This window comes from Dendrobates tinctorius, unplaced genomic scaffold, assembly GCF_039654945.1.
Source record: "Dendrobates tinctorius isolate UK_male_01 unplaced genomic scaffold, ASM3965494v1 ptg000265l, whole genome shotgun sequence".
NCBI lineage: Eukaryota > Metazoa > Chordata > Amphibia > Anura > Dendrobatidae > Dendrobates > Dendrobates tinctorius.
In genome coordinates this window covers 14,050,001-14,077,573 of record NW_027361932.1, presented here as the reverse complement: position 1 = coordinate 14,077,573, position 27,573 = coordinate 14,050,001, and the positions used below count along the sequence as shown (strand labels likewise).

The 27,573-nt window shown below is 40.7% G+C and overlaps 1 protein-coding gene across 1 annotated transcript in view; it reads right to left on the bottom strand.

Annotated features, from left to right (window-relative positions):
- Nucleotides 1–27,573, bottom strand: part of LOC141069513 (clathrin heavy chain 1-like) — a 189,466-nt gene that overhangs the window by 85,091 nt on the left and 76,802 nt on the right. The window contains exons 3-8 of the mRNA XM_073559143.1: nucleotides 12,115–12,383; nucleotides 8,214–8,375; nucleotides 6,393–6,506; nucleotides 5,179–5,352; nucleotides 4,165–4,362; nucleotides 3,867–4,067 (exon numbers count right to left, since the gene is read on the bottom strand). Coding sequence (XP_073415244.1) covers nucleotides 3,867–4,067; nucleotides 4,165–4,362; nucleotides 5,179–5,352; nucleotides 6,393–6,506; nucleotides 8,214–8,375; nucleotides 12,115–12,383 — 1,118 coding nt within the window. The remainder of the gene's footprint in view (nucleotides 1–3,866; nucleotides 4,068–4,164; nucleotides 4,363–5,178; nucleotides 5,353–6,392; nucleotides 6,507–8,213; nucleotides 8,376–12,114; nucleotides 12,384–27,573) is intronic.

Genomic DNA, 27,573 nt, shown 5'->3' with positions numbered 1-27,573 from the left:
ATTCTCAATATATGGATACCAAATCTAAACGCAAATTATTTTTTAATCGTCAGTCCTACTTTGAATTGGGAAACCAGGCTGGAAAATTTTTGGCCTTCTTGGTATGCTGGCCTATCACGTTCACTAATCAGTCATTCTATGTGTAAGTGTGCGTGTGTAGCCCATTCACTATCTCCATCCATCCCTCACTCCCTCAAGATGGCTGGACCATCATTGTAAATACACACCTGTACTTTGTATCTCCCCCACCTCATTGTAGATTGTAAGCTCTCACAAGAAGGGTCGTCTTATTTTGCTTTAATTATTGTATTGTTAACGCTGTTACTTATGGCCAGTGTTATGAAACTGTTAAACTGTAAAGCGCTGCGGAATATGTTGGCGCTATATAAAGATTATTATTATAATAATACAGCTAACACTATACTACAAATTCGGAAACCAGATAACTCAATAGCAACCTAAACTGAAGGTATACTTCACTGCTTTTCTGACTATTATAGTACATTATATACTTCCGGGAGTGGTTTTGGTGTCCCAGATTGTCTGGATTACTTATCAGACAAAAAATTCCCCACATTAGACTATTCAGCGAGCCCTTTTGGGTGCTGAATTTACTATAGAAGAAATAGAAGGTGCTATGATGGATATGGCCTCTGGGAAGGCTCCCGATCCGGATGGGTTCCCCTATTGAATTGTACAGAAAGTACAGAGATATATGAGCGCCACTTCTCTTAGAGGTGTTTCAGGGGATTTGGAGGGGGGGGGGGATGTATGCCGGGCTCCTTCTACGAAGCTAATATTATTGTACTTAAAGAAGGGAAGGACCCCCTCGAATGTGGATCATATCGCCCCATATCTCTGGTAAATGTAGATTACAAAATTTTCATTAAGGTTCTGGCCACCAAACTGAATTCTGTTCTACTGGATCTTATACACCCTGACCAAACTGGTTTCACGCCTGGCAAAAGCACTTCTATTAATATTAGACGGGTCCAGTCGGTGGTTCAGTATAGTTCTTTGGTGTCGGACAGTTTTTGGGATTTGGCGTCGTTAGACGCTGCTAAGGCCTTTGACTCCCTTGAATAGCATTTCCTATTTGCGTGTTTCAGAAATATGGTTTCGGTAATAGGTTTAAAAAGTGGATTGGCGCAATTTACGCAAAACCTAAGGCCCGTATAATTATAAAAAACTCCATGCCGGAACCATTTTCCCTGTCTAGGGGGACGCGGCAGGGTGCACCTCTCCCCAGCCCTCTTCGCTCTTGCAATAGAGGCATTAGCAATACGCATACAGTTCTCTCCAAATATCAGTGCCATAAATATAGCAGATCGCTTAGATACTATCAGCCTCTATGCCGATGACATGGTGATATTCATGGATAACACAGAGAAGACACTCCCATATGTAATCGATACCATTGATAAATTCAGTAAATACTCGGGTCTATACATTAACTGGGAGAAGTCTGCCTTGTTGCCCCTTTCTCATAGCCCGGGAGTCCACCTTGATAGTTTATCTTTGTTGCCTATAGTGTCACATTTTAAGTATTTAGGAATTAATATTCCAAAAAACAGTGAACTTGACTTACAACTTAATATCCTCCCATTATTAGATCTAGTTAAGCTTAAATTTGCATCTTGGAGTAAACTCCCGCTGTTGTTGGTCGTATAAATCTAATTAAGATGATTCTGCTCCATAAGCTTAGTTATTCCCTCCAGCACAGCGCCGTTTTGATTCCGAAGTCCTTTTTTGCAAGTTTGAATTCTCTAGTTACGTCCTTTATATGGGGGAAAACCAGACCCAAGCTTAAATTATCTACTCTGCAGAGACCTAAACAGATGGATGGGGCGGCTCTGCCAGATTTCTATTTATACTATCTTGCTGGGCAAATTAAGGCCTTGAGTATATGGATGCCTGATAGCCAATTGCCCAACTCTGAAAGTCCGAACGCTATATCAGAACCGGGGCTGTCCAGGGAAATTTGACAAAATATGGATAGGTGGAACTCCTCTCATCTCACTATTCTAGTATGTAGTGGTTCAGTACCACCGTAACTATTATACTAAAAAAATATTTCGGGCTATCCTATGGCACCAAATGGCTATTAATAATGCATAATTGTGCTAGGCAGTGTGTTAATAGTAGTTGCAGTTTAATTAGATTTGTAGTATCATTTTGAGATATATATCGCCAAATGGTCATAAAGACAAAATGTTCTGCTCACTTGTCGATTTGGTTTATTATCCCTACAGCATTACATGGACTTATGAATCCAAAAATTGTATTAAGGATTTACTATGCAAGGTTGCTATACCTTTATAGTTGTTTGGACAAGTGTATGTATATTACTTTGGCTATATACATGTGTGTATATGTTGTGTTATGGCTAATAAACGAATTTAAAAAAAAAAAAAAAAAAAAAAAAAGAAGAGCAGGGTTAGGTTATGAAAACAATAGCCCAAGCTGTGAATATCTCACGGAGCACTGTACAATCCATCATCCAAAAAATGCAATTGTTACGGCACAACTGCAAACCTACCAAGTCATGACATGCAGAAATCCACAGCTCATGTGGGAGAATCTGTTCACAGGACAACTCGTAGTTGTATATTCCAATTTTGAAAGTAAGCCATAAGTAGTACTTTTTGCAGTTTGGGAATATAATCTATGGGAAGTCAACCATGCAATTCTATTCTCAGTAGTCTGAAGAGATATATAAGCTGCTTCTGAGTCCTTCGGTCGTTGTTCAATGGCGTTGTCCTCCCCCGAAGTCACCCTTTTAATATAGGAGATGTAGGAGACACAGATAGCACATGGAAAAGATGCTTTGGTCAAAGGAAACAAAAGTTGAACTTTTGAACTAAATGAAAAACCCTATGAGTGGCCGAAACCTAACAGCACATCACCCCGAAAAAAACATCCCCACCGTCAAACATGGTGGTGGCAGCAACATGCTGAGAGGATGTATTTCTTCAACAGAGACAGGGTAGTTGGTCAGAGTTGATGGGAAGATGGTTGGAGCTAACTATGGGGCAAATTCTGTTAAAAGACTTGAGACCGTGGCTTAGGTTCACCTTCCAGCAGGACAACCACCATGAACATACTGCCAGAGATGAAATGGAATGGTTTAGATCAAAGCATATTCATGAGTTTGAATAGTCCCAAGTCCAGACCTAAATTCCACTGAGAATCTGTGGCAAGACTTGAAAGTTGTTGTTCACAGACTTTCTCTGTTCAATCTCGCTGAGCTAGAGCTAGTTTGCAAAGAAGAAAGAGCAAATCACCATTTTCAGATTTAGGCTTTTAAAATATTTAGAAAACCATCAATCATTTCCTTTACACTTCACAAATAATTGCTACTTTGTGTTAGTATATCACATAAAAATCCAATAAAATAAATATAAATTCGTGGATGTAAAATGTCGAAAAGTTCACAGGATATGAATACTATTCAAGACACTGTACATTAAAAGAGCAAGAAATGTTGTGTGATATGTGCAGAGGATATTGTGCGGGTAGAGGGAGAAAGTGAGCTGTGACCACAACCTATTGTGAATTTTAGAATACTGTGCTATCTATATATAGGTGCTAATTTTCATTACCTGTAATCCTGTCAGTGATAAGGTAATTACAGGAAAAATGATCTCCAAAAAACAAAGGGTCAGCCTATCAGCTTATTGTTAGGCTCAGTGGCCAGAGTGAAAACTGCCAGTTTGTTTTTTTTAAATACAAATCATGACATTGAAAATTAAAGATAAAGTTCTTAAAAATAAGATTAACTTAAAAATTTGATCTGAATGATGTATCATTTTCTGATTACACATCATTCCCTTTAGCAACCAAAAAGCAATATTGCATAACTCTACCTTATCTTCTTTCAACCACTTTTCCAATAGCTGCTTGCGTCCTTGCTGCAGGACCGGCCTGCAGAGTTCTAGAGACTCCATCTTGTTCAGCTGACCCTGATCTAGCAGAATCCCAAAATACTGAAGCAAAGGGGAAGCTTGTCCAGGCTGAGCTGGAACACTCTGGAACTTCCTGATCGTGTCTGCAGTACGAAGGATTCCCTGGAGGGATATTTTAGATGTTACGGTAAAAATTAAAAGGTATATTTTTGGCACTTAGTTTGAAAAAATTCTGGTGGAAAATGATTTGCTATGATACCTTTGGAGCAGATGCAGCCACTTTAGCAGATTCAGAGTAATTTCCTTGAGCAAACAAAGTGTTAAACTTCCGTGCAAAAAGTTCTTCAGCACCAGCAAGGTTGCTTCTGACAGCCATACGTAGTCCCAGGTCTGGGTTCTGTAGGACATTTGTAGCATAGTTCACAATGTTGTCTTCTTCCACACAAACTGATAGTACCTGAACAAGGGAAAAAAAGAGGGAAAACACACCATTAGCCGGCACTTTAGGGTGATACGGGGTCTGGAGATCCCTTTCTAACTGCTCAAATGAAGGAGCAAAAACACCCTTCAATCATGAGCAGAGGGAAGTAGAAAATCTATGAGTCCATGATCCAGGAAGAGGACACAGATATCCACTGATGAGACCTTCTAACATGTACCCATAACATGTCCAAAGTTTAGTTAGCTTTTGAGAGATACATTACCAGTCTTCAGTAGTGATACCTTTCCACTTAAAGAGGTTGTCAAACATTTGAAAAAATTTTTTGTAAGCATGAATGGTTCAAAAATAATAAATGGAGGCATGTTCTCCATTCAGCACCCCCGCAGATGCAGCAGTCTACATTGGCTCCGGAAGTGATATCTGCTCCAACAGGAAGTTATCAGGATCGCTACAGCCTGTGATTGGTTGCAGCGGTCAGGTGACTTGCAGAGTGCATCTTTGAACATTTCTCTGATGACGTGCCCATCTAGCCACCTGACCATAGCAGTCAGTCACAGGCCAAAGTGGTCCTGGTAACTTCAGAATGGAGAAAACATTAATTTTGGAAACGGCGCAGACCTTCAGAGCCACCTGCGATGAATCTCCGGGGGCGCTGAATCTCTACTAGGTCTCAAATTATTATCTTCAAACCATTCACCTCTACAAAACAAATGTATTCTTTAAGTGTTGGACAACCCCATTAAACTTGACTTGCAGTCTTGATGGAGAAATACTACATCTTTTCACTTTGCGATATACATATGACATCACTGAAAATTCTAACATCCTTACCTGTCCTTTTTTATTCACGCCAATGATGCCAGAGGTAGGTTCATGCGGGGCAGTAACAAAGATGGTGTCAGCACTGATACGGTTCATGTATATGCAGGCACCGGACTCCAGATCATACAAGTGAATGTAGCCATATTTTGTGATTAGATAGATCACACCGTGTTTCGCTCCAATCTATACATAAACAAAATGTAAGGCACAAAACTGATCAATACATACATTTTATGAATTTTTGGTACTGAAAGACCAACACACAGGGCAGGCGCTGTTCATGCTGAAGAGACACGGTGGAGTCAGACAGTACTGATTCATGATTCATCAATCAGGAGCGCCAGATGAGTGGCACGCACCTGTGTGTGGGCCTCCCTACAAATCCTACTTAAGTCCTTCTGGAGTAAGATTTGGGGCTGCAGCTCATCATGAATTTGATGAGTGGTGGTCCCCACTCCGCCGGTTCTAGCTCCACATACTTTGTCTGCAGTGGGCAAAAATGGCGTGAAGATGCCAAAGGTTGCATAATTTTAGGGCAGCCACCAGTTGCGTCAAAATCATGCAACTTTTCAGTTTTATAAGCCCGAATACTGTCGTAAAAGCTTGGATGTATCAAAGGCAAGAATTATAATTAAGTGGACCAAAAAGGGTAAGCTTTACGAATGTAAAAAAAAAAATGGCATAAGAGACTTGTGTAATCTGGGATATTACTGGTATTTTCTAGTTATATGTGATAAATGTCCCATATGGGAACAACCCTTTTATTATATTCAGGGTTGTGGAGTCGGAGTGTCTATTTTGGTGGAGTCGGAGTAGGGAATTGGTATAAAACGGTCAGACTCCTAAAATATATAATAATTTGGTTCAGTAGTTCAATGCAGAATGTGATGTAAATGGTTTCATAAAAATATGGGAAAGTTATGAAATGTCCCATTAATGTCTGTTCTGTTCCTGATGTAAGGATCTGGGCTTTAGTGGAGATGAATCTGTGCTGCACTTAAGGTACATGCTCAGTAGTGAGGCAGGACTGTCGGGTCAGCGTTGGAGTCGGAGATTTGGCTTACTGACGCCACAGCCCTGATTTATATTAAATATTTTATTTTTACATTTTACAGTATTATTAAAATACGAAACAGTTTAAGGATTAGGATTTATTTAATAAGTGTGAAAGATTTTAGGCGGTTTATTACTTGTGACAAATACAACTTGTAATTCCTATATACCTGCATAGCCACAGGGAAGTCTGTCTGAGCTTCAGGAGGAAAGAAGACATCTACAGCTTTCTTTGTAAAAGGCTGGTTTCCATTGGCAGGCTGTCCAACCTCTATAATGTGAAGCTACATGGAAGGAGAGAAAGCCAAATTATATGCACCATTAAAATGTTTAGCATCTACATTTCCAACGTTAAGTACTTGCCCCATTGGATGTGTTGGGGCCATATTGAACGGAAGACTCTGATTGGAAGTGGCCAAGGAATAAACGTAGAAAAGAGGAACAGAGGACCAGGAGTCAAAAGACAGGTATATGGAGGGTCGAGGAAAGGTTTTTATTATTTTATTTTTTTTTTACACCACCTCCGCATATTAAGTTCTAGTTGCATTTGATTCAAATTGAATTTTCTCTCTTAATTGAAGAAATTTGCCTGAATCAAATTTTGGGAGATTTGCTCAACTCTAGTTATTACCTGTCCATTAGAAGTGTTATCTAGTGGATTGGTGGGGGGATCTGACCACTCTAGCTGATACCAAAAATATGGCTGCGATATGCCCCTTCTGATTGGAGTGGTGGCTCTCATTTCTCCTCTATGACACTGCGGGGGGATTGAATACAGAGCTTGCCTTTTAAAATGACAGTTTTACCAAGAATGAATGGAGTAGGAACATGCACAACAATCTTGGTCCAGGGAGCTAGACCCCCCCATCAATCAGCAACTTATCACCTATACTTCGAAGTGGCATAACTTTTAATGTTGGCAATAACCCTTTAGGCAAAAAAAAATAAAATTTAAAGCAGATTGGTCACCTGTCAGAACTACATATAGTGGAAAACATCTAGTAGACATGAGGAGAGTGATCTATTTACTGTGAAAATCCATGTCAGAGTAGCTGAACAATTCAGACATTAAAATCAGCACTCTTAGGCCTATTTCACACTTCAGTTTTTTTGTGTCAGTTAAAATCCGCCAAAAAGGCGGAAAGCAGATCCGTTCCTAACTGATGTGAACGGATGTCACCGAATCCGTTTTTTGACGGATCCGCCGAATGAAGAATTTTAAAGGAACCGCTGCCGAGGGAGGGAGGTAGGGGGAGAGAGAGACAGAAATGATTTCAGGGTTAAATTTCCTCCTGACTTCATTCCTCCGGGCATGCGCACTATAAAAATGCGGATCCTGCAGTACAGAAAACGTTACATGGTCCGTCCAGGCATCTCGGCGGACGCTAAAAAAATTGACGGATCCGCAAAAAAACGGATCCAACGGATGGCCATTCGTCAAGATCCGCCGGTAATGCAAGTCAATGGGGAAAAACCGGATCCGCCAAAAAAAATGGCAGATCCGTTTTTTTGCAAAAACGGCGGATTTTGACTGATGGTCAAAAACGGAAGTGTGAAACAGGCCTTACATCAGGCTGAAAAACAGTAACCATTTTATACAGCCATTCTGGCATGGATTTTTGAAGTAATTACACCAGGTTCATTGGGTCTAAGTTATTTAATAATGTAGGTTTAATAAGCTAAGTTTTTATTGTAAAATCTGGTGAGAAACCCCCTTTAATGGGGAAAAAACAACTTAATAGCTAGTTCTGCATCACAATTTTTTGATAAGAAATGTGATCAGAAAAGATATATACAAATTGAATATATTTGGCATAAATCACCAGCCCCGATAGACACCAGTTTAGCTTACCTTATGTTGTTTCTTGGCAGATTTCATGTCCACCAAAAACTGACCAAAATTATTGTGTATACACAAATTAATGTATAAGCCATAAAATGCCTGCAGTGAAACAACCCCTTGGAGGATTGTCCTTTCAGTCAGACTGTACCTTGCCTCCTGCCTGACCACGGACAGCAAAGCAGAAAAGGGTTGAGGGCTTGGAATTTCTTTCAATTTTAAATTCAGCAAAAGCTGCAGCGTGGCCCTCTATCGGCTGCGAGACCTTCCTGTCCACAGAATACAGCTGCATCGCACCCACCACACGGTTTTGCTATAATAAAGTACAATGATGAGATTAAGAAGTGACCACATAGGAAGGCAGTGTAAATCCTCAGGACAAAGTGTATTCTAGAAACACGGCAACGTGAGCAGATACCAGACTGATCTACAGAAATCAATGAAAAACCTCAAAAATGGACGGAAACTACAGTCATTTTACTTTATTTCATGCCTGGACATGGATCACCAAAACCAGGCAAAATTATACCAGTGGTCCTTGTCACAGCCCTGAACAAGTGCTGAATGCCAAAATAGCACTTTATTATTGTTGGCAGGACATTCCTTTTACGGGGGGCCAGAAAACAATGATTTTACAGGGATTGTTCAGTCTCAGAAGAAAAGTCTGCAGCCACACACTCTATGCGACTGCAGACTTGTAACAATGTGCAATGCTCATGCTGTCACAATTCACCTGTGCCCAAATCGCATAAACACACGTCTGTCATTTGGGTAAGCGCATATCGACTAGTCTCTCTCAAAAGAGAATCGAGGGAAAAACAGGCACTCAGTCGGCACATGACCGCAAGCATGCAAATGGCAAAAATGTGGTCACATGACCACCCGCCCAAACTGGAAATAGAGGGGAGTCGTGACTGTGTGCCCATTATTTGACAGTCAGCAGCGAGATATCGTGACTGCAGACTTTTCTTCTGAGACAGAAGAACACCGTCATTGTCTACAAAAAAAAAAAATTGTGATCTAAGACAAACAGGTCTAATTGGTGTTTAATTTAATGAAAGTTTTCCATTGGCCAATGATTGGCTATGAACAGTCATCTGCCTGATCCGCAGCAAGCAATAAGGGCATTTAGGCTGCATTAAATGTCGCAAGTAACCAGTGACAAGACACAGCGCAACTATCTATTCACTCCATGGTGAATATTTTTACTCATTGTAGGCATTTATGAAGCATAATAGTATAAAAATATTAAGTATAGGGAAGTGTAGTTTAAAGGAATCAAACTACAACCTAAACTTACTCAGAATGTCACCCACAATTACAATGGAGAATACAGATTATCATAGCTAATCAGCCCCAATTTTCCTTCAGAGAAATTTGCACAAGCTTTAAAAGAATCTGAAAAAAAAAAATATATCCCTCAGTTGATCGTACATGTTTATAGGGAAGTTGGGAGAAATTACTTTTAGCCAAACAAGTATTCAGCTGGCAGTGAACTTGTGTAGTCTGAGACTATTTTATTGTGAAACATAGCACATAGATATCACAGTGATGTACAAGGATAGTTCCCTGTGACAATCAGTATCTACAGTCCGACCCAAAGTCTTCCTCATTCAAGAGGTTGTCCACTACATTGATGCCCTATCCTTAGGATAGGATATGTCTAATCGGCCGGGGTCAGACACCCGGAACCCCCGCCGATCAGCTGTTACTGGTGTCGGCAGCCGCCGGCTAGAAGTGCTCACTTGCCGAGCTGCTCAGTCTACTTGTAGTGGCTGGGGCTTGGTACTGTACACCCACCTCTTATTCAAATAAATAGCAGGCGAAAGTGCAGTAACCTGTGGCGGCCACTACAAGGTCGATCAAACATTGTTGACCTATCTTAAGGATAGGTCATCAATGAAAAAGTAGTGGAGAACCTCTTTAATCTCACTGTAAATAAAAATAACAAAAAGGAACCATAAAAGCATGATAACATAGAAGACACCATAGAATATATATATAGATTAGCAACATATACATAGTATAATACAGAAGGTTTAAAAAACCTGTAAATATCTGAAATGCTATTAATCTGAAGGTTAAAATAATAACACTTATGGTGTTGGCACTGGCTCTCCTGAACATTGCGTGACATAATCAGCGTTGGCTTCATTGTCCCCGCCGTTGGCTACTTAGACATCCAGAAAAGGTGAGAGCTGGTGCTGCTCTCATTTCCTCCGAAAGTCAATTATATCCGTAAAAGAACAGTGTAGACAACGCTGGTTGGCAGCTGGGATCGTGTGACATAAGAATGTCAATCGAGCCTTGGGAGAGCCAGTGTTGATATCGCTGGAACGGTGCCGGCACCGGAGAAAAGTAGTAGTATTTTACTCAATGAAAACGCAGGGATTGTGAAGGATTTGTCTGAGTAGTGAACAACCCCTTTAACATGGTTACAAAGCTGTCCCGCTGCCTTACTAAAAGCACGGCTACCGGGAGAAAAATTAACTTTATTCCTACAGGAACTGCCAGTTTTCAATCATACAGATGTGCCAGGAGTGACTGCAGTCACCACTCAGTACAGCGGCAGCTGTACACTCAATCTGGGGCTTTTATTGACAACCCATTCTGCACCGCGAGCTGTCAAAGATCAGGGGCGTTTACATCCACCACTCCGAACAATAATCTATGACTGAAAGTCAGCGACTCCTGGGGGAAATAACATGCATTTTCTTTCATAGCCAAGCTTTCAATAAGGAGGCTGGACAGCTTTGTAATGCAATTATCCCTATATCTGCAGGTAATAGCATTTGGGGACAGGTTCCCTTAAGCATTAAAACAATAGCCTACACTCCCCTCTGATGCTAGTGAGGTTCCATTGATGACATTACGTGAACCTTGCATCCAATCAGCAGCCGCTTCATTCTCGCTTCCTTCGGATGAAACTGACAAATGGAAGAAGTGAGGGCGGCTTCTACTCTCTGCCTTCCCCCAAATGCCAGTTACATTAGAAGAAAGCGAGAGTGAAGCAACCTTAACAGTGTTACGCGATTGCCGAGAGAGCCAGTGCCGACATCGTTGGCAAGTATAGGCTGTTATTTTATAAAGGGGAATATAGCAATTGAGAACCGGTTGTCAGAGTAGTGGACAATCCCTTTAACAGATCCAATGTAGACTGAAAATAATATACAGCACCATGGAACTAATACACAAAATATCTTAGGCTTTGAATATGTAATGAAAAATCAGAGAACATAAAATAAAATTACATGAAATAAATAGAAGTACCTAGATCAGTAGTGGGAGATGTGAGTAAGCGCATGTGGGGCAGAGGTTGAAGTATACGGTGGCGTTCCCATACAGATAAGTGGTACCTGGGTGGTGCCAAGTGTAGTGACGGAAAGCTTTTTTCTCTTGGGTGATGACTTCTATGCACAATTATGCAGCATCACTTGTACGGTACATCCCTTTTCCATAAATTCTGCATACCGTAAATCTGTACTTATATGTCGATCACACTCAGGATGCCTTTTTGCTGTTTTTTTTTTTACAATGACATTATAGAACAAAACCCGGGAGAGTGGAAACGTACATAACTACAACCATTGGAATATCTATGTGCGGTGTTTCACAATATAATACTTTGTCACTTTGCAATTAACAAGGAGTGCGTACTTCCAGGACAGGTGAGGGGCGATAGACCCCACTCTGCCGATGACTCAATGGAGTGCAATCCAATTAAAAATCTAGCTTAAAACTAGTTAAAATCTATCACTAGTAATCCCATCAGAAACATATATGTGTGCCTGTTTGGCAAGCTTTAGGAGCCAGAATGAAATAAGTGACTGCTGTTGTCTATGTTAATGGAAAGTAGTAGGATTAAAAAGCTGAAAACTAACCTACCCGATCGGAGCTTTCCACATAATAACCATCGATTAGTCACTTGAAAACATGAGATTATTGAAGGATCCTGCTGAAATTATTGATAACGTATAGCCAGCTTATGTCTCACTGCTAGAGTTTTCCGGGGCAAAAGTAAGTGATAGAACCAATTTACACGACGACTATACCTGAGCAGAGATGCCAATCAGAAGAAGCCACTTCTGTTGCTCGTCTGTCCTGTAGTTAATGATCTGACAGCCAGCAAGACTTGCATGGCGATCAAACATTTTCTGGGGCTGAGAGTCTCCTTCCATGCTCCAATGGTAGACAGCTGTCTCTGTCACCAGAGCCACTGTGTTGACAGATATCCACTTCCAGAAGATAACCTCTTCAGCCATGGTGTGAGCTTTCATCTTACTCTTCATCTCAATGTTAAAGATCTGAAGCGTTTTTCCAGCTAGATTATGGAACAGCAACAGAAACAATATATGATGTACGGTAGGTTTAATTTTCTATTTCCTTTTAATAAAAGCAAAACTCTGAACCATTTAACAACATGAAACAGTCTCCATTTGTGATTTCCCACACAGTAAATGAGAACGTCGGTGATGAATGAAAATGACTTATCTTAGAAGACCAGCACAAACCAATTGAAAATGTAGAAAGGCATTTCAATTCAAGACAGTCAGAAGGTCAATAAGACTAATTCTTTAAAACATTTCTATGAAGGAAAAGTGCAAAGAAACTGTATTATAACTACAAGTCAAAGACTTATAAATCCTATCACAAGCACTATAATAAAGGGTGGGAGATTGGAAAGTCTACAGTGAATCCTCACCAAAAGGTCACCTAGCCATAAATGCCCATCTACACTAGAATATATAGTCACAGACGAGTTCCCCTGTCCTCTATGCATATTTAGCGTGAAGTACGGAGCAAAAAATACTGATCCTTGGGAGTTTCTGGCTCAGCAAGTCCAGATAGAACATGATATGGATCCAGCAGGAGGTAGTCATAACTGATGCCCAGACATCAAAATGCTCATGGATGGCTGCTGCTGGTTCCTCATTAACTCATACCTGTACCATACGCTGTTCCCCAGAATTCAGCCTGCTTGATGAACAAGGTGAGCCTCTTTGCGGTGGGATGGTACTAGCCTGGGGATATAAACCCATCTTGAAGTTATTGCGCTGGAGGTGCCTTGTTCTCTCCCTAGCCCCTATTGGCATCTGTTTTGGAAAGCCACCCACCATCAGTCACCAGGCAATTTTATTTTAACTTCGGGTGGTGTATTTCTGTAGAGAAGTTGATCGTCTCCTTTTAATCATCTTTCCACACACCGTAAAACAATGTTCTCTAGAAGCTGGAAAGCTGCCTTTCTTAAAATTTATTTAGACGTCCATAATATTTCTGGTAAATAAATGGTCCAAGTTTCATCAGTGTTTTTGATCCAATCTTCATCAGTGTTTGGTCAGTGTCAATTTTTAGCATCATTGATTGTAACGCTTCTCCTATACATTGTAATGTTATCACGGACAGATTGTACACAGCTGCCATCCATGTGCCATCTGTGATTTTCGCAGACCCATATACTTACCGTATATGGGTAATTTTGAATTGTGACTTAAAACTGGACAGGTCACCATGATAATTATTCTGCTTGTTACAGGGCTCGCAAAAAGACATGGTCCTAGGTTTAGAACAGCAGATTTCTAGTAATTGTGGTTTGTGAGTAGTCTTTCAGCCCATGATATATCAGAGATGCATAAAAGTGTTCAAACAAGCCTGGCCAATGCATTTCATCTATAAAAGTGGATTTCCAGGACTTAAAAAAAAAAAAGCGTGTAGTTGCTAACAGAGGCAACTACCTCTCTGTTGTATCCGACTCCAATCACTGACCGCTCCTGCCAGAGATTCAGCTACACCTTGTCAACAGAACAGCAGTTTCTCTTTCTGTTGACAGGACGGGACTACTGGCATTATGCTGATTGACAGCCGGCTTCCACAGATTAGGCAGAGGATTGCAGACTGTCAATCAGCATGACACCAGTAGTCCCACCTGTCAACGGGAAGAGAAACTGCTGTTCTGTTGACATGAAGTAGCTGAATCTCTGACAGGAGCGGTCAGGGATCGGCTCCCGTACAATAGGCAGGTAGTTTCCTCTGTTAGCAACTACATGCCTCTTTTTTAATGTCCTGGATATCCACTTTAAGTAATCCAATGAAAAGATGTTTGGGTTTTAGTAGACCTTTAGGTTGTTTAGGTATACCGCAGCTATTCATTCTTAGTACATATTTCCACTTCACTATATGTTCAATGTATTCAGGCATTAAGCTAGAGCACGTGAAGCTTTATTAGGTCTCATAAGAGAAAAAAATGTGAATAATTCCACTGTCACCTCCCTGCAGGTCTTCTAAACATGAAAGGCTTTCCTACTAAGAGCATTCAATGTAATTTGGCTTCAGCCCAGAGAACGGCAGGCTGGAGAGAAATCCCATGAAGAAAGTAATGCAGCAGCACGACCCAGGCCAATCCTCGCCTGCTGAGCGACTGCATACAAAAAAAATAAACAGCATCCCCCACAAATTGGGACAAAATCACTAAAATGGCCAGTGATATATTTTCCATTCAGTTATTAAAATCTACAGTCACTGCCATATTTTTTGGACTATAAAAGACGTACTGGACCATAAGACGCACCTAGGTTATATAGGAAGGAAATTAGAAAAAAAAAAAATTGAAGCAAAAAATGTGATCAATTCTGTACTTAATACTACCCATCCTGGTATACATGGCCCCTCTTATCCCTGTCCTGGTATGCAGGGCCCCCTCATCACTATCCTGGCATGCATGGTCTCCTCATCCCCATCGTGGTGTCCATGGCCCCCTCATCCTTATCCTGGTATGCATGGTCTCCTCATCCCTATCCTGGAATGCATGGGGCCATGCATACCAGGATGTTATTAAAGAGAAATGAATATTCATTGCCCTCCACGCCTATGGGCTTGGAATGCAGTGAATATTCATTTCTCTTTAGCAGTGGGCACAGGAGTTAGCCGCAGACACCGGCTCCTGCCTCCTGTGACCCGCTGCGGCTCCCCCACCTCCCGATCCACAGTCAGTACATTCGGACTATAAGACGCACCCCTCATTTTCCTCCATATTTTCGGAGGAAAAAAAGTGCGTCTTATAATCCAAAAAAATACAGTATACAGTGGGCAAAAAAATATTTAGTCAGCCACCAATTGTGCAAGTTCTCCCACTTAAGATGAGAGAGGCCCGTAATTGACATCATAGGCAGACCACAACTATGAGAGTCAAAATGAGAAAACAAATCCAGAAAATCACCTTGTCTGATTTGGCAAGATTTATTTTGCAAATTATGGTGGAAAATAAGTATTTGGTCACCTAAAAACATGCAAGATTTCTGTCTCTCACAGACCTGTGACTTCTTCTTTAAGAGGCTCCTCTGTCCGCCACTCATTACCTGTAGTAATGGCACCTGTTTGAACTTATTATCAGTATAAAAGACACCTGTCCACAACCTCAAACAGTCACACTCCAAACTCCACTATGGTGAAGACCAAAGAGCTGTCGAAGGACACCAGAAACAAAATTGTAGCCCTGCACCAGGCTGGGAAGACTGAATCTGCAATAGACAAACAGCCTGGTGTGATGAAACCAACTGTGGGAGCAATAATAAGAAAATGGAAGACATACAAGACCACTGATAATCTTCCTCGATCTGGGGCTCCATACAACATCTCACCCCGTGGGGTCTAAAAGATCACAAAAACAGTGAGCAAAAAATCCAGAACCACACGGGGGGACCTAGTGAATGACCTGCATAGAGCTGGGACCACTGTAACAAAGGGCTACCATCAGTAACACACTACGTCGCCAGGGACTCAGATTCTACAGTGCCAGACATGTCCCCCTGCTTAAGACAGTACATGTCCAGGCCCATCTGAAGTTTGCTAGAGAGCATTTGGATTATCCAGAAAAGTATTGGGAAATGTCATATGGTCTTATGAATCCAAAGTAGAACTGTTTGGTAGAGACAAAACTCCTCATGTTTGGAGGAGATAGAATGCAGGGTTGCATCCAAACAACACCATACCTACTGTGAAGCATGGGGGTGGCAACATCATGCTTTGAGGCCGTTTCTCTGCAAAGGGACCAGGACAACTGCTCCGTGTACATGAAAGAATGAATGGGGCCATGTATCGTGGGATTTTGAGTGCAAACCTCCTTCCATCAGCAAGGGCATTGATAATGAATCGTGGATGGGTCTTTCAGTATGATAATGATCCCAAGCACACCGCCAGGGCAAAGAAGGAGTGGCTTCATAAGAAGCATATGAAGGTCCTAGTGGCCTAGCCAGTCTCCAGATCTCAACCCCATAGAAAATCTTTGGAGAGATTTGAAAGTCCATGTTGCCCAGCGACATGCCCAAAACATCACTGCTCTAGAGGATCTGCATGGAGGAATGGGCCAACATACCACCAACAGTGTGTGTCAACCTTGTAAAGACTTACAGAAAACGTTTGACCTCTGTTATTGCCAACAAAGGATATATAACAAAATATTGAGATGAACTTTTGTTAATGACCAAATGACAAGGTGATTTTCTGGATTTGTTTTCTCATTTTCACTCTCATAGTTGTGGTCTACCTATGTCGTCAATTACAGGCCTCTCTCATCTTTTTAAGTAGGATAACTTGCACAATTGGTGGCTGACTAAATACTTTTTTTCTCCACTGTATCTAGGGTGTTCCTATTTTCTTTGATCAATGTCCACAGCTCTATCAAGTCCCCGGAAACACTTTCTTTAGGTATCTACAACTAAGACATGCCATAAATACCCAGTTCCCAGACAATGGAAACGCTCTCATAACCTCATACCCGCTGATTGGGATTCTAAAAAGCCAGCGACCCAAGTGGTTGATTTTTATACGCAGTTACCAAGTAGGAGATGCTTCTCATCACCACTGTTGGTTGAGGCCAAATGGAGGGTGGTAATACCACCCCTATCAGAGGATTGGAGCGAGGCCTTGATCTCCTCTCAATGTTTCACTGGCAATTAATGACAAGCTAGTTCAATTGTACATAGTCCATCAATGCTACGTGACACCTAGCAAGTCCTACAACACAGGAAGATCTACCAATGCAGATTCCTATAGGTGTTGGGACGAGACGGCAGATTTTATACACCTGATGTATTATCGCCCTCCTATTACAGACTCTTGGAAAGAGATCATAGTTATCCTCATTGAGATCATACAATCCTCAGTCCTATTCTGCCCTAAGGTGTGTTTATTAGGAATCCTTGATGAGGAGACCTGGCCTCACTACCCTCACAATCTTCTCAAGGAAACATTGTTTTGTTTTTTTTGCCAACAAGGCTATCGCCATGAGATTCATGGACAGAAAACCCAGGTGAATTTCACACTGGGTCAATATGGAAAATACAGCAGATTCCTATGAGAGGGTGGTATATGAAAATATATATTCTTCTTAAAAATTTGATAAGGTATGGAAGCTTTGATTTGATTCTCCTTAGACTCACAGTCCCCAAGCGATGAGGAGTATTCTATCATGATGAAGTATGTGATACTTGGTGCCTGACAAGGGTGTTTTATGCTTTTGGTATTAGATCTGTTAAAGGCAAGGTTACCTTTGCCAGACAGTATTAATGAGCAATGAGAAATGTTGCTTGTTCTATGATGAGACCTTGTTTTGCTGTATAATCTTCGCTAAAATGAGTTAAAAAAGAAATCAAATCTACATTTACTAACCAGACACTAGTGAGAATAATTCTCACAAGGGAAATTAATTGAAGCCATAATGAGACATTTCTAAGAAAATCAATAATAAATTAGGCATCAGCAACATACAGTATAATAGAATAACAATAGTTCCTTAATAAAATCAATCAGTGATCCTTTCAAACAAAGTATAGCACATTCCCACCCATATCAACTAGAAAACAGGGAATATATTGTATTAATTGCTATAAAAGTCACATGAATATCTTTGGACCTCGTACCACATTAAGACCACAAGGATTAAACCATAAAAGGAACTCTTGCAAATACTGCTAGTTGTTAATCCTAAAATGAGTAATTTCCTGTGATCAATGTGGAGGGGAGAGGACCAGCTACAGTACACCTCGACGCGCGTTTCACCATAGTCCGCTGTTTCATTAGGAGGATTTGCTTTTTTTTTGTTTCTCTATAGCTGCCAACGTCATGCATTGATTTTATGATAAACAGTGTTTTATTGTCTTTATATACATACCCTATTCTATGAATTTCAATAATTTGCTTGATCTATTTCTATATATAATTGGATCATTAAGCTCCTTTATTTTGACTCTGTAGGTGATATATCAACAACATTCATGTAATAGGCTCAGATTTAGGCAACATTTACACATCCATTTTTTCTCATACGTGTGCTTTCCATTTTATACACAGACCCATACGGGTTAATGGACCAATTAACATGTTTTTTTTAAATTGATCAGCGAGTTCCTATTCAAATTAGTTTTGTGGGTCAGAATGTGCCATTCAAGTCAATGAGAAATCCAATATGGATGAAAATCAGAAGACATCTAGTAAGCAATAGTTTTCCATCCATTTTGTTTGATTTTAAACATAACCACTGCAAGTGTTAATGGGGAAAAAAAAGGACAGACAACGTACCGCTTTCAGTTTTTAAAACTGGACAAGAAAAAAACAAACAAAAAAAAAAAACCAGATGTCAAACGGATGACACTCGAAAGACAGATGGTCCATTTTTGACAGATGTAAAAAAGTACACGGATGTGTCAATGTAGCCTAAAGCCAGTTTCACAGTTTAGGCATTCATGGAGTGCAGGTCATACTATCGGAACCAGTTACAGTTCTCCCAACGTAAACCCAATACCTTTACGTATGCCTATGAGGCTGTGGCGTTCCACTCAGGAGACAAATAACCAGACCAGGCATCATGCTCCGTACTCAGACCGTGAATGAGTGTCACTCCTGATACAGCGTTATTGACCTTACCCATGCACATCGTGCATCTAGACGTATCTACCATGTGCACCATAGGCAAAAGCAATTTGTAATTTCCATTGTTCCTAAAAACCAGAACCCATAGGACCAGTGTGAACAAAGCCTAAAGTACATAGGATCAGATGAGATCCTTTTTAAGGGCTAGGGCCGGTGACTTGTGTCTTACTACAATATTTTGAATATAATACTCATTCACACTTTAATGACAAGGGAATATTTAGTTTTTGGGCTTTTTTTCAACCTTCTAACAGCTATTACTTTTTTATTTTTCTGTCGACATAGCAGTAGTTTTGAATGATACCATTAATTTTGCCTTACAGTGTACTGAAAAAAGGGGAAAAAAAAAAAATTCCAAGTGGGATGACATGGTGAAAAAAAAACTTTTTCGGTTTTGCTTTTACGGCCTTCATTGTGTGATTGAAATAATCTTCAACATGATTGCCATGGTAACCAAGTATGGGTATATTGATCTTTTCATATTTAATGAAAGAAAGAAAAAATCTGAATATTGTAAAAAAACAAAAAAAAACAAATAAGTTTACGAAGAGAGCCGACGATTTTATTATTGTTCACAATTTGGTGTACATAAGATGCTTTAGGTCTTTATTAGTGATGAGTGAGTGTGTAATGTTATCTGTGCATGCATCTGAGCAAGTTGACACCCGCGAGACATGTAACCGCGGTGACTCGAACATCTCAGAGATGATCTATTAGCACTCAAGCATGCTCGGATAACACCTTATCCAAGCGGGCTCGCTCATCACTTTTCTTTATCATTACATTTAAAAAAAAGAAAAAAGTTGGTGAGGCAGCAAATCCCCACAACTCTCATGCTGCATTTTTCGCTTTACGGTGGTGTAGGGGATAGTTTTGATTGATTGGTATTTTACCATAGTATTGCAGTATATAGTGAAAATCTCAGTCTCCTATGGATAACAGCCTATGACTGAGCAAGATGCAGAGAGGACAATGACGGAGACCGACAGCAAGCTCACAGAAGCCATTGTATCCAACCAGTGCCTCGCAATCATTAGGGGCCAATGGGAGCTGAGATGTGCAAGCACTAGCACACTTTCTTTAAGGCTGTGTGCCCACAATCAGTTTTTGATACTGCCTATTTCCGCTGCAAGAAAAATGCAAAATCTTAGGCTGGGTGGGTGCACACGTTGCATTTTTCAAGCATTTTTGCCGCTTTTTTTCCACAGTGGAACCGCTTAAAAAATGCTATTAAAACGCATCCTATGCAATCCTATGAGATTCCGCAGTGCTGTGCCCATGCTGCGGATTTTAACGCTGCGAAACCGCATAGCGGTAAAATCCGCAGCATGTTCATTATTCCTGCGGAATCGCTGCCATAGGATTGCATTGAAACACTCACTTAGCGCATGTGGCTATGCCCACCATGCGTTAAGTGAGCACTTCATGTGCGGATGGTACCCAGGGTCTGGAGGAGAGGAGACTCTCCTCCAAGCCCTGGGTACCATATTCCTGTCAAAAATAGAATTAAAATAAAAAATAGTGATATAGTCACCCTCAGGCGGCCCCCGGGGTCCTTCCCGCCCTCAGCGGAGCTGCCAGGATCTTCCAGTCCCAGGGATGCATTGCGCCAATCACCTGAGATGACGTCGCGGTCTCGCGAGCGTGACGTCATCTGGCGTGATTCTCGCAATGCATCCCTGGGACAGGAGCTTGTTGGCAGCGTCGCTGAGGATATGGGGTGCCGTCAGAAGGCGAGAATAACCATATTTTTTACATTCTTTTACTATTGATGGCGCATAGACAGTATCAATAGTAAAAAGTTGGTCACACTTGTCAAGCGCTATGCTTGTGTGTGACCAACCTGTCAATTACCTTTCCAAGTGATGCTTCAAATCGCTTGGAAAGCACAAGCATTCTGCAAGCTAAAAACGCATACAAAACGCTTGTGTTTTGCGGGAAAACGCATACGAATTCCGCATGCGTTTTACCCTCGGCAGGGACTTGCGGAAATGATGCGGACATTTCTGCAGCATTTCTGCAACGTGGGCACATAGACTTACAGTTCTAGCAAGTGGATGGGATTTATAGAAATCTCAAGCCCACTGTTTTCTTTTTTACGCTGTATAAAACTGACCTACAGATTGTGTTTCAAATCCACAGCATGTCGATTTATCTTTCAGGAACGTCGAGTTTCACGTGCAGAATTTACCCATAAAATTACATGAAAAAAATCTGTACTTTTTTTAAATTCTGACCAGTGTCACTTTAAGAGATTATAACTCTGGAACGCTTCAATGGATCCCCCCACTGATTCTGAGATTGTTTTTTCATGACTTATTGTACTTCATGATAGTGATCTCAAATTTCTTTGATATGACATACGTTTATTTTTTAGGAGAAAAAAAAAAAAAAAAAAAAAAGGAAAATTTAGCAATTTTCAAACTTTTTATTTGTATGCCCTTATATCAGATTTTTGTCACACAAAATAGTTAATAGATGACATATCCCACATGTCTACTTTACATTAGCACAATTTTTGAAACATCTTTATTTTTTAGGGAACACTTCACATGGTGCTTCACGGGAATTAATGGAAAGTGGAATTAGAAAATGTAAATCTTTGTACCATGAAAGCCAGTAGATAGAAGAATATTTAGAATTGAGAGTCCTCAGTGGTTGATACCTTTTAATGGCTAACTGAGAAGATGGTAAGAATCTTTTCAGTTAGCCATTAAAAAGGTATCAACCACTGAGGACTCTCAATTCGAATTAAAAAATAAACATTTAACTTTCTTTCACAAAAATTTTCCTTTCGACTTAATTTGTTTTCCTTTCATAAGGGCAACAGGAGAAATTGCACCATACCATTGTTAAGCAATTTCTCCTGAGCCTGCAGATACCCCATCTCTGGGGGAAAACCACTGTTTGGGCGCACGGCAGGGCTCGGAAGGGTAGGGGCAACATTGGACTTTTTGAATGTAAAATTTGCTGTAATAATGAGTGGACACCATGTCGTGTTTGGTGAGCCCCTGTTGTGCCTAAACAGTGGAAAACCTCCACAAGTGACACCATTTTGGAAACTAGACCCATCAAGGAACTTATCTAGATGTGTATTGAGAACCTTGAACCCCCAAGGTGCTTCACAGAAGTTTATAATGTTGACCAGTGGGAAAAAAAAAAAGAAATCACATTTTTACCACAATAATGTTATTTTAGTTCCAATTTTTTTATTTTCACAAGGAAAACAAGAGAAAATGGACCCCAACATTTTTTTGCAATTTATCCACAGATAACCCATACACACCTGGTCAAAATTATTGGTACCCCTCGTTAAATGACAGAAAAACCCACAATGGTGACAGGCATAACTTGAATCTGACAAAAGTAATAAAAAATTAAAAAAATCTATGAAAATCAACAAATGCAACAAATGAAAGTCAGACATTGCTTTTCAACCATGCTTCCCACAGAATCAAAAAAAAAAAAAAAAAAGGCCTGGATAGAAATGATGGTACCTTTAACTTAATATTTTGTTGCACAAACTTTTGAGGCAATCACACGATTCCTGTAACTGTGATTGAGACTTCTGCACCTCTTGACAGGTATTTTGGCCCACTCCTCAAGAGCAAACTGCTCCAGTTGTCTCGTGTTTGAAGGTTGCCTTTTCCAGACGGCATGTTTCAGCTCTTTCCATAGATGCGCAATAGGATTTAGGTCAGGGCTCATAGAAGGCCACTTCAGAATAGGCCAATGTTTTCCTCTTAGCCATTCATGAGTGCTTTTAGCTGTGTGTTTTGGGTCATCCTGTTGCAAGACCTGACCTGCGACTGAGACCAAGCTTTCTGACACTGGGAAGCACATTTCTCTCTAGAATCCCTTGATAGTCTTGAGAATAGACACCCTGCGCCAGATGCCGCAAAGGCATGTGTCATACACTAAAAGACACTTTTCATTGCAACAACTAGTTTTTGCATCCCCATATTTAGACAGCTATAATTTTTCCATATTTCAGCTGACAAGAGTCATGTGAGGGCTTCTTTTTTGCGGGATGAGTTGATGTTTTCATTGATACCTTTTTTGGACACATGACATTTTTTGATGGCTTTCTATTCAGATTTTTGGGAGGTAGAATGAACAAAAACCAGCAATTCAGGAATTTTTTTATACTGTTCATATGTGGTAAAATTGATAAGGCAGAGTTATTGTTCAGGTCAGTACGATTACCTGATTTATATCTTTTTTCATGTTTTGGTGATTTCAGACAAAAACGTTTATAGAAAAAAATTATTTTTGCATCGCTTTATTCTGAGAGCTATAACTTTTTTAATTTTTAATTTAATTTAATTTTTTTAAAACATCCAATTGTGAAAATTATTATCCCAAGATATATTGATTATTTAAGTATGGTATATTAGAGCTACCCACCCATACCCAGAGGAGCTCCCTTTTTTTTTTTGCAGAAAAAAATCTAGATATACTTTCTGGCAGAGTAGAACTAGAAGTGGAAAATGGTCATTTTAAAAATAACAAAATTGTGATATCTTGGGTTTAACCCCTTCGCGCCGCAGCCCTTTTTAGTTTTTGTGTTTCTGATTTTCGCGCCCCTTCTTCTTAGAGCCATAACTTTCTTATTTTTCCGTCAATATGGCCACGTGAGTGCTTGTTTTTTGCGGGACGAGTTGTACTTTTGAGCGACACCATTGGTTTTACTATATAGTGTACTGAAAAACGGGAAAAAAATTCCAAGTGCGGTGAAACTGCAAAAAGTGCAATTCTACAACGGTTTTTTGGAATTTTTTTTTTTTTTACCAAGTTGAACAAATGCTGACCTACCATTATGATTCTACAGGTCACTACGAGTTCATAGACAAACATCTCTAAGTTCTTTTTTATTTAAGTTGTGAAAAAAATCCAAAGTTTGTTAAAAAAGAAAAAATTCCGTCTTTTTCTGATACCCGTAGCGTGTCCATTTTTTGTTATCTCAGGTTGACTGAGGGCTTATTTTTTGTGCGACGAACTGACGTTTTTAATGATATCATTTTGGTGCAGATACGATCTTTTGATCGCCCATTATTGCATTTTAGTGCAACTGTTGGGCCAACAAAGAAAAAAAACGAAATTCTGGTGTTTTGAATTTTTTTCTCGTTACACAGTTTAGTGATCAAGTTAATTTTTTTTATATTGATTGGGCGATTCTGAACGCGGAGATACCAAATATATGTAAGTTTGATTTTCTTTATGGTTTTATTTTGAATGGGGAGAAAGGAGGGTGATTTAAACTTTTATATTTTTTTTAAATTAACTTTTGGCATGCTTCAATAGTCTCCATCGGAGACTAGAAGCTGATATAACCCGATCAGTTCTGCTACATACAGGCGATGATCAGATCACCTGTACGTAGCAGAATTGCAGACTTGCTATGAGTGCCAACCACCGGGCGGCGCTCATAGCAATCTGGCAGTAGACCTCTGGTTGTCATGCCAACCCATGATCACGCCAGAAGCGCACGTTAAATGCCGCTGTCAGAGTTTGACAGCGGCATTTAACGGGTTAATAGCCACGGGTGGATCCCGACTTCACCCGCGGCTGTGCCGGGCACATGTCAGCTGTTCCAAACAGCTGACGTGCTGGTATGGTGCATGTCGTGAAGGGGTTAAAGGGATTTTCCCATCTCCAAATCCCTATCCCAATATACAGTGTATACGAAAAGTATTCAGACACCTTTAAATTTTTCACTCTGTTTCATTGCAGCCATTTGGTAAATTCGAAAAAGTTCATTTTTTTTCTCATTAATGTACACTCTGCACCCCATCTTGACTGAAAAAAAAACCAGAAATGTAAAAATTTTTGCAAACTTATTAAAAAAGAAAAACTGAAATATCACATGGTCATAAGTATTCAGACCCTTTGCTCAGACACTCATGTTTAAGTCACATGCTGTCCATTTCCTTTTGACCCTCCTAGACATGGTTCTACGCCTTCATTGGAGTGTTGAATTAAACTGATAGGACTTGATTTGTAAAGGCACACACCTGTCTATATAAGACCTTACAGCTCACATTGCATATCAGACCAAATGAGAATCATGAGGTCAAAAGGAACTGGTCAAGGAACTCAGACAGAATTGTGGCAAGGCACATGTGGCCAAGGTTACAAAAGAGTTTCTGCAGTACTCAAGGTTCCTAAGAGCACAGTGGCCTCCATAATTCTTAAATGGAAGAAGTTTGGGACCACCAGAAGTATTCCTAGACCTTGCCGTCCAGCCAATCTAAGCAACTGTGGGAGAAGATCCTTGGTGAGAGATTGTGGCTGAGCTCCACAGATGCAGTAGGGAGATGGGAGAAAGTTCCACAAAGTCAACTATCACTGCAGCCCTCTACCAGTCGGGCCTTTATGGCAGAGTGGCCCGATGGAAGCGTCTCCTCAGTACCAGACATATGAAAGCCCACATAGAGTTTGCAAAAAAACACATGAAGGACTCCCAGACTATGAGAGATAAGATTCTTTGGTATGATGAGACAAAGATAGAACTTTTTGGTGATAATTCTAAGCGGTATGTGTGGAGAAAACCAGGCACTCCTCATCTCCAGCCCAATACAATCCCAACAGTGAAACATGGTGGTGGCAGCATCATGCTATAGGGGTGTTTTTCAGCTGCAGGGACAGGACGACTGGTTGCAATTGAAGGAAACATGAATGGGCCAAGTACAGAGATACCCTGGATGAAAACCTCTTCCAGACTGCTCTGGACCTCAGACTTGGCCGAAAGTTCACCTTCAAACAAGACAATGACCCTAAGCACACAGCTAAAATGACAAAGGAGTGTCTTCAGAACAACTCTGTGACCATTCTTGACTGACCAACTCAGAGCCCTGACCTAAATCCAATTGAGCATCTCTGGAGAGACCTGAAAATGGCTGTCCACTAATGTCCATCCAACCTGATGGAACTGGACAGGATCTGCAAGGAAGAATGGCAGAGGATCCCCAAATCCAGGTGTGAAAAACTTGTTGCATCATTCCCAGTGTACATTAATGAGAAAAAAAATGAACATTTTTGAATTTACCAAATGGCTGCAATGAAAGAAAGAGTGAAACATTTAAAGGGGTCTGAATACTTTCCGTTCCCACTGTATAGTAGGTGTAATAATACTATTATATAATAATAATAAATTTTATTTTTATAGCGCCGACATATTCCGCAGCACTTTACATTTCAGAGGGGATTTGTACAGACAATAGACATTACAGCACAACAATAATCACATACAGTAGATTATAACAAATACCAAGAGGAATGAGGGCCCTGCTCGCAAGCTTAGTCTATGAGGAAAGAGGTAGACACGAAAGGTGGGTGGTAACAGTTGCCCTGATTGTATGGACCAGCCATAATGTTAACTGTGTGACAGTACAGACACAGAGGGCTAATGGATGCATAAAGCATGTGGGAACATGATGTGGGAAATCTGGTTATGGTAAAACTTTTGGCTGTGCCACACAGGGATAGATTAGGTTAATGTGTTGAGGCGATAGGCCAGTCTGAATAAATGTGTTTTCAGGGCACGCTTAAAATTGTGGGGATTGGGGACTAATCGTATTGACCTGGGAAGTGCGTTCCAAAGAATTGGCGCGGCACGTGTAAAGTCTTGGATTGGCAAATTCCTCCAATTAGAAATGTAGTATAGTTCTTATGATTCGCTATGTTGCTAACCCCATGTGCAGGACATAACAGTAGCTTAGGTATTCATGGTTACAACCACTAACAACTGTCCGTACACGAGTGGTAGTAACCATGAATACCCAAGCTACTGCAATGCCCTGCACATGGGGTAAGTGACATAACAAATCATAAGAACTATACTACATTTCTAATTGGAGGAATATGCTAAGATTAGTACACCTACTACACAATGGGATAAGATCTTGGAGATGGGAATACCCCTTTAATAGTCTTGAAAGCTTCTTATATGCAGATTCTGGATGATCAGATACCAAGATATTGAACTCAAACAGATTGTCTGCTCCTATGATAATGATGACAAAGCCTTAGAAGAAGTCATCAATTTCAGATCGATGGGGGCTGTGGCGTACCGCCAATGGCGGCAGGCCACGACGCTGCTATGCGGCCTGTGAGCTGGGGGAGCCCGATGTCAGCGCAAGCACCAAGCCCCCCACACAGAATGATGGAGGTGCAGGTGTCTGCTGACGCTCCCTGTTCCATCATCATTGCTTGGACTGACGGAAGGAGGGGGGGCCCAGCGGTCAACATAAGCAATGATGATGAAGGAGGGAGCGTCATACGACGTTCGGAGTTTGACGTCTCACACCACAGGCTCAGTAGATCGGAGCATCGTGTTGAAGAATTGTATTTAATTTTTTTAAAATCAGTGACTGGTGGCCATGATAGAGTATGGAGGACCATGGGGTGGTTCACAGTGAATGGAGGAAAAATGGGGGGGTGCATTAAATTTTATGGAGGACAATGGGTGGGGGGTGCATTATATTTTAGAGAGGACCATGGGGGGTGCATTAAAGTGTATGGAAGAACATGGGGGTGCATGATATCGTATAGTGGTCCATGGGGGGTGCATTATACTGTATTGAGGA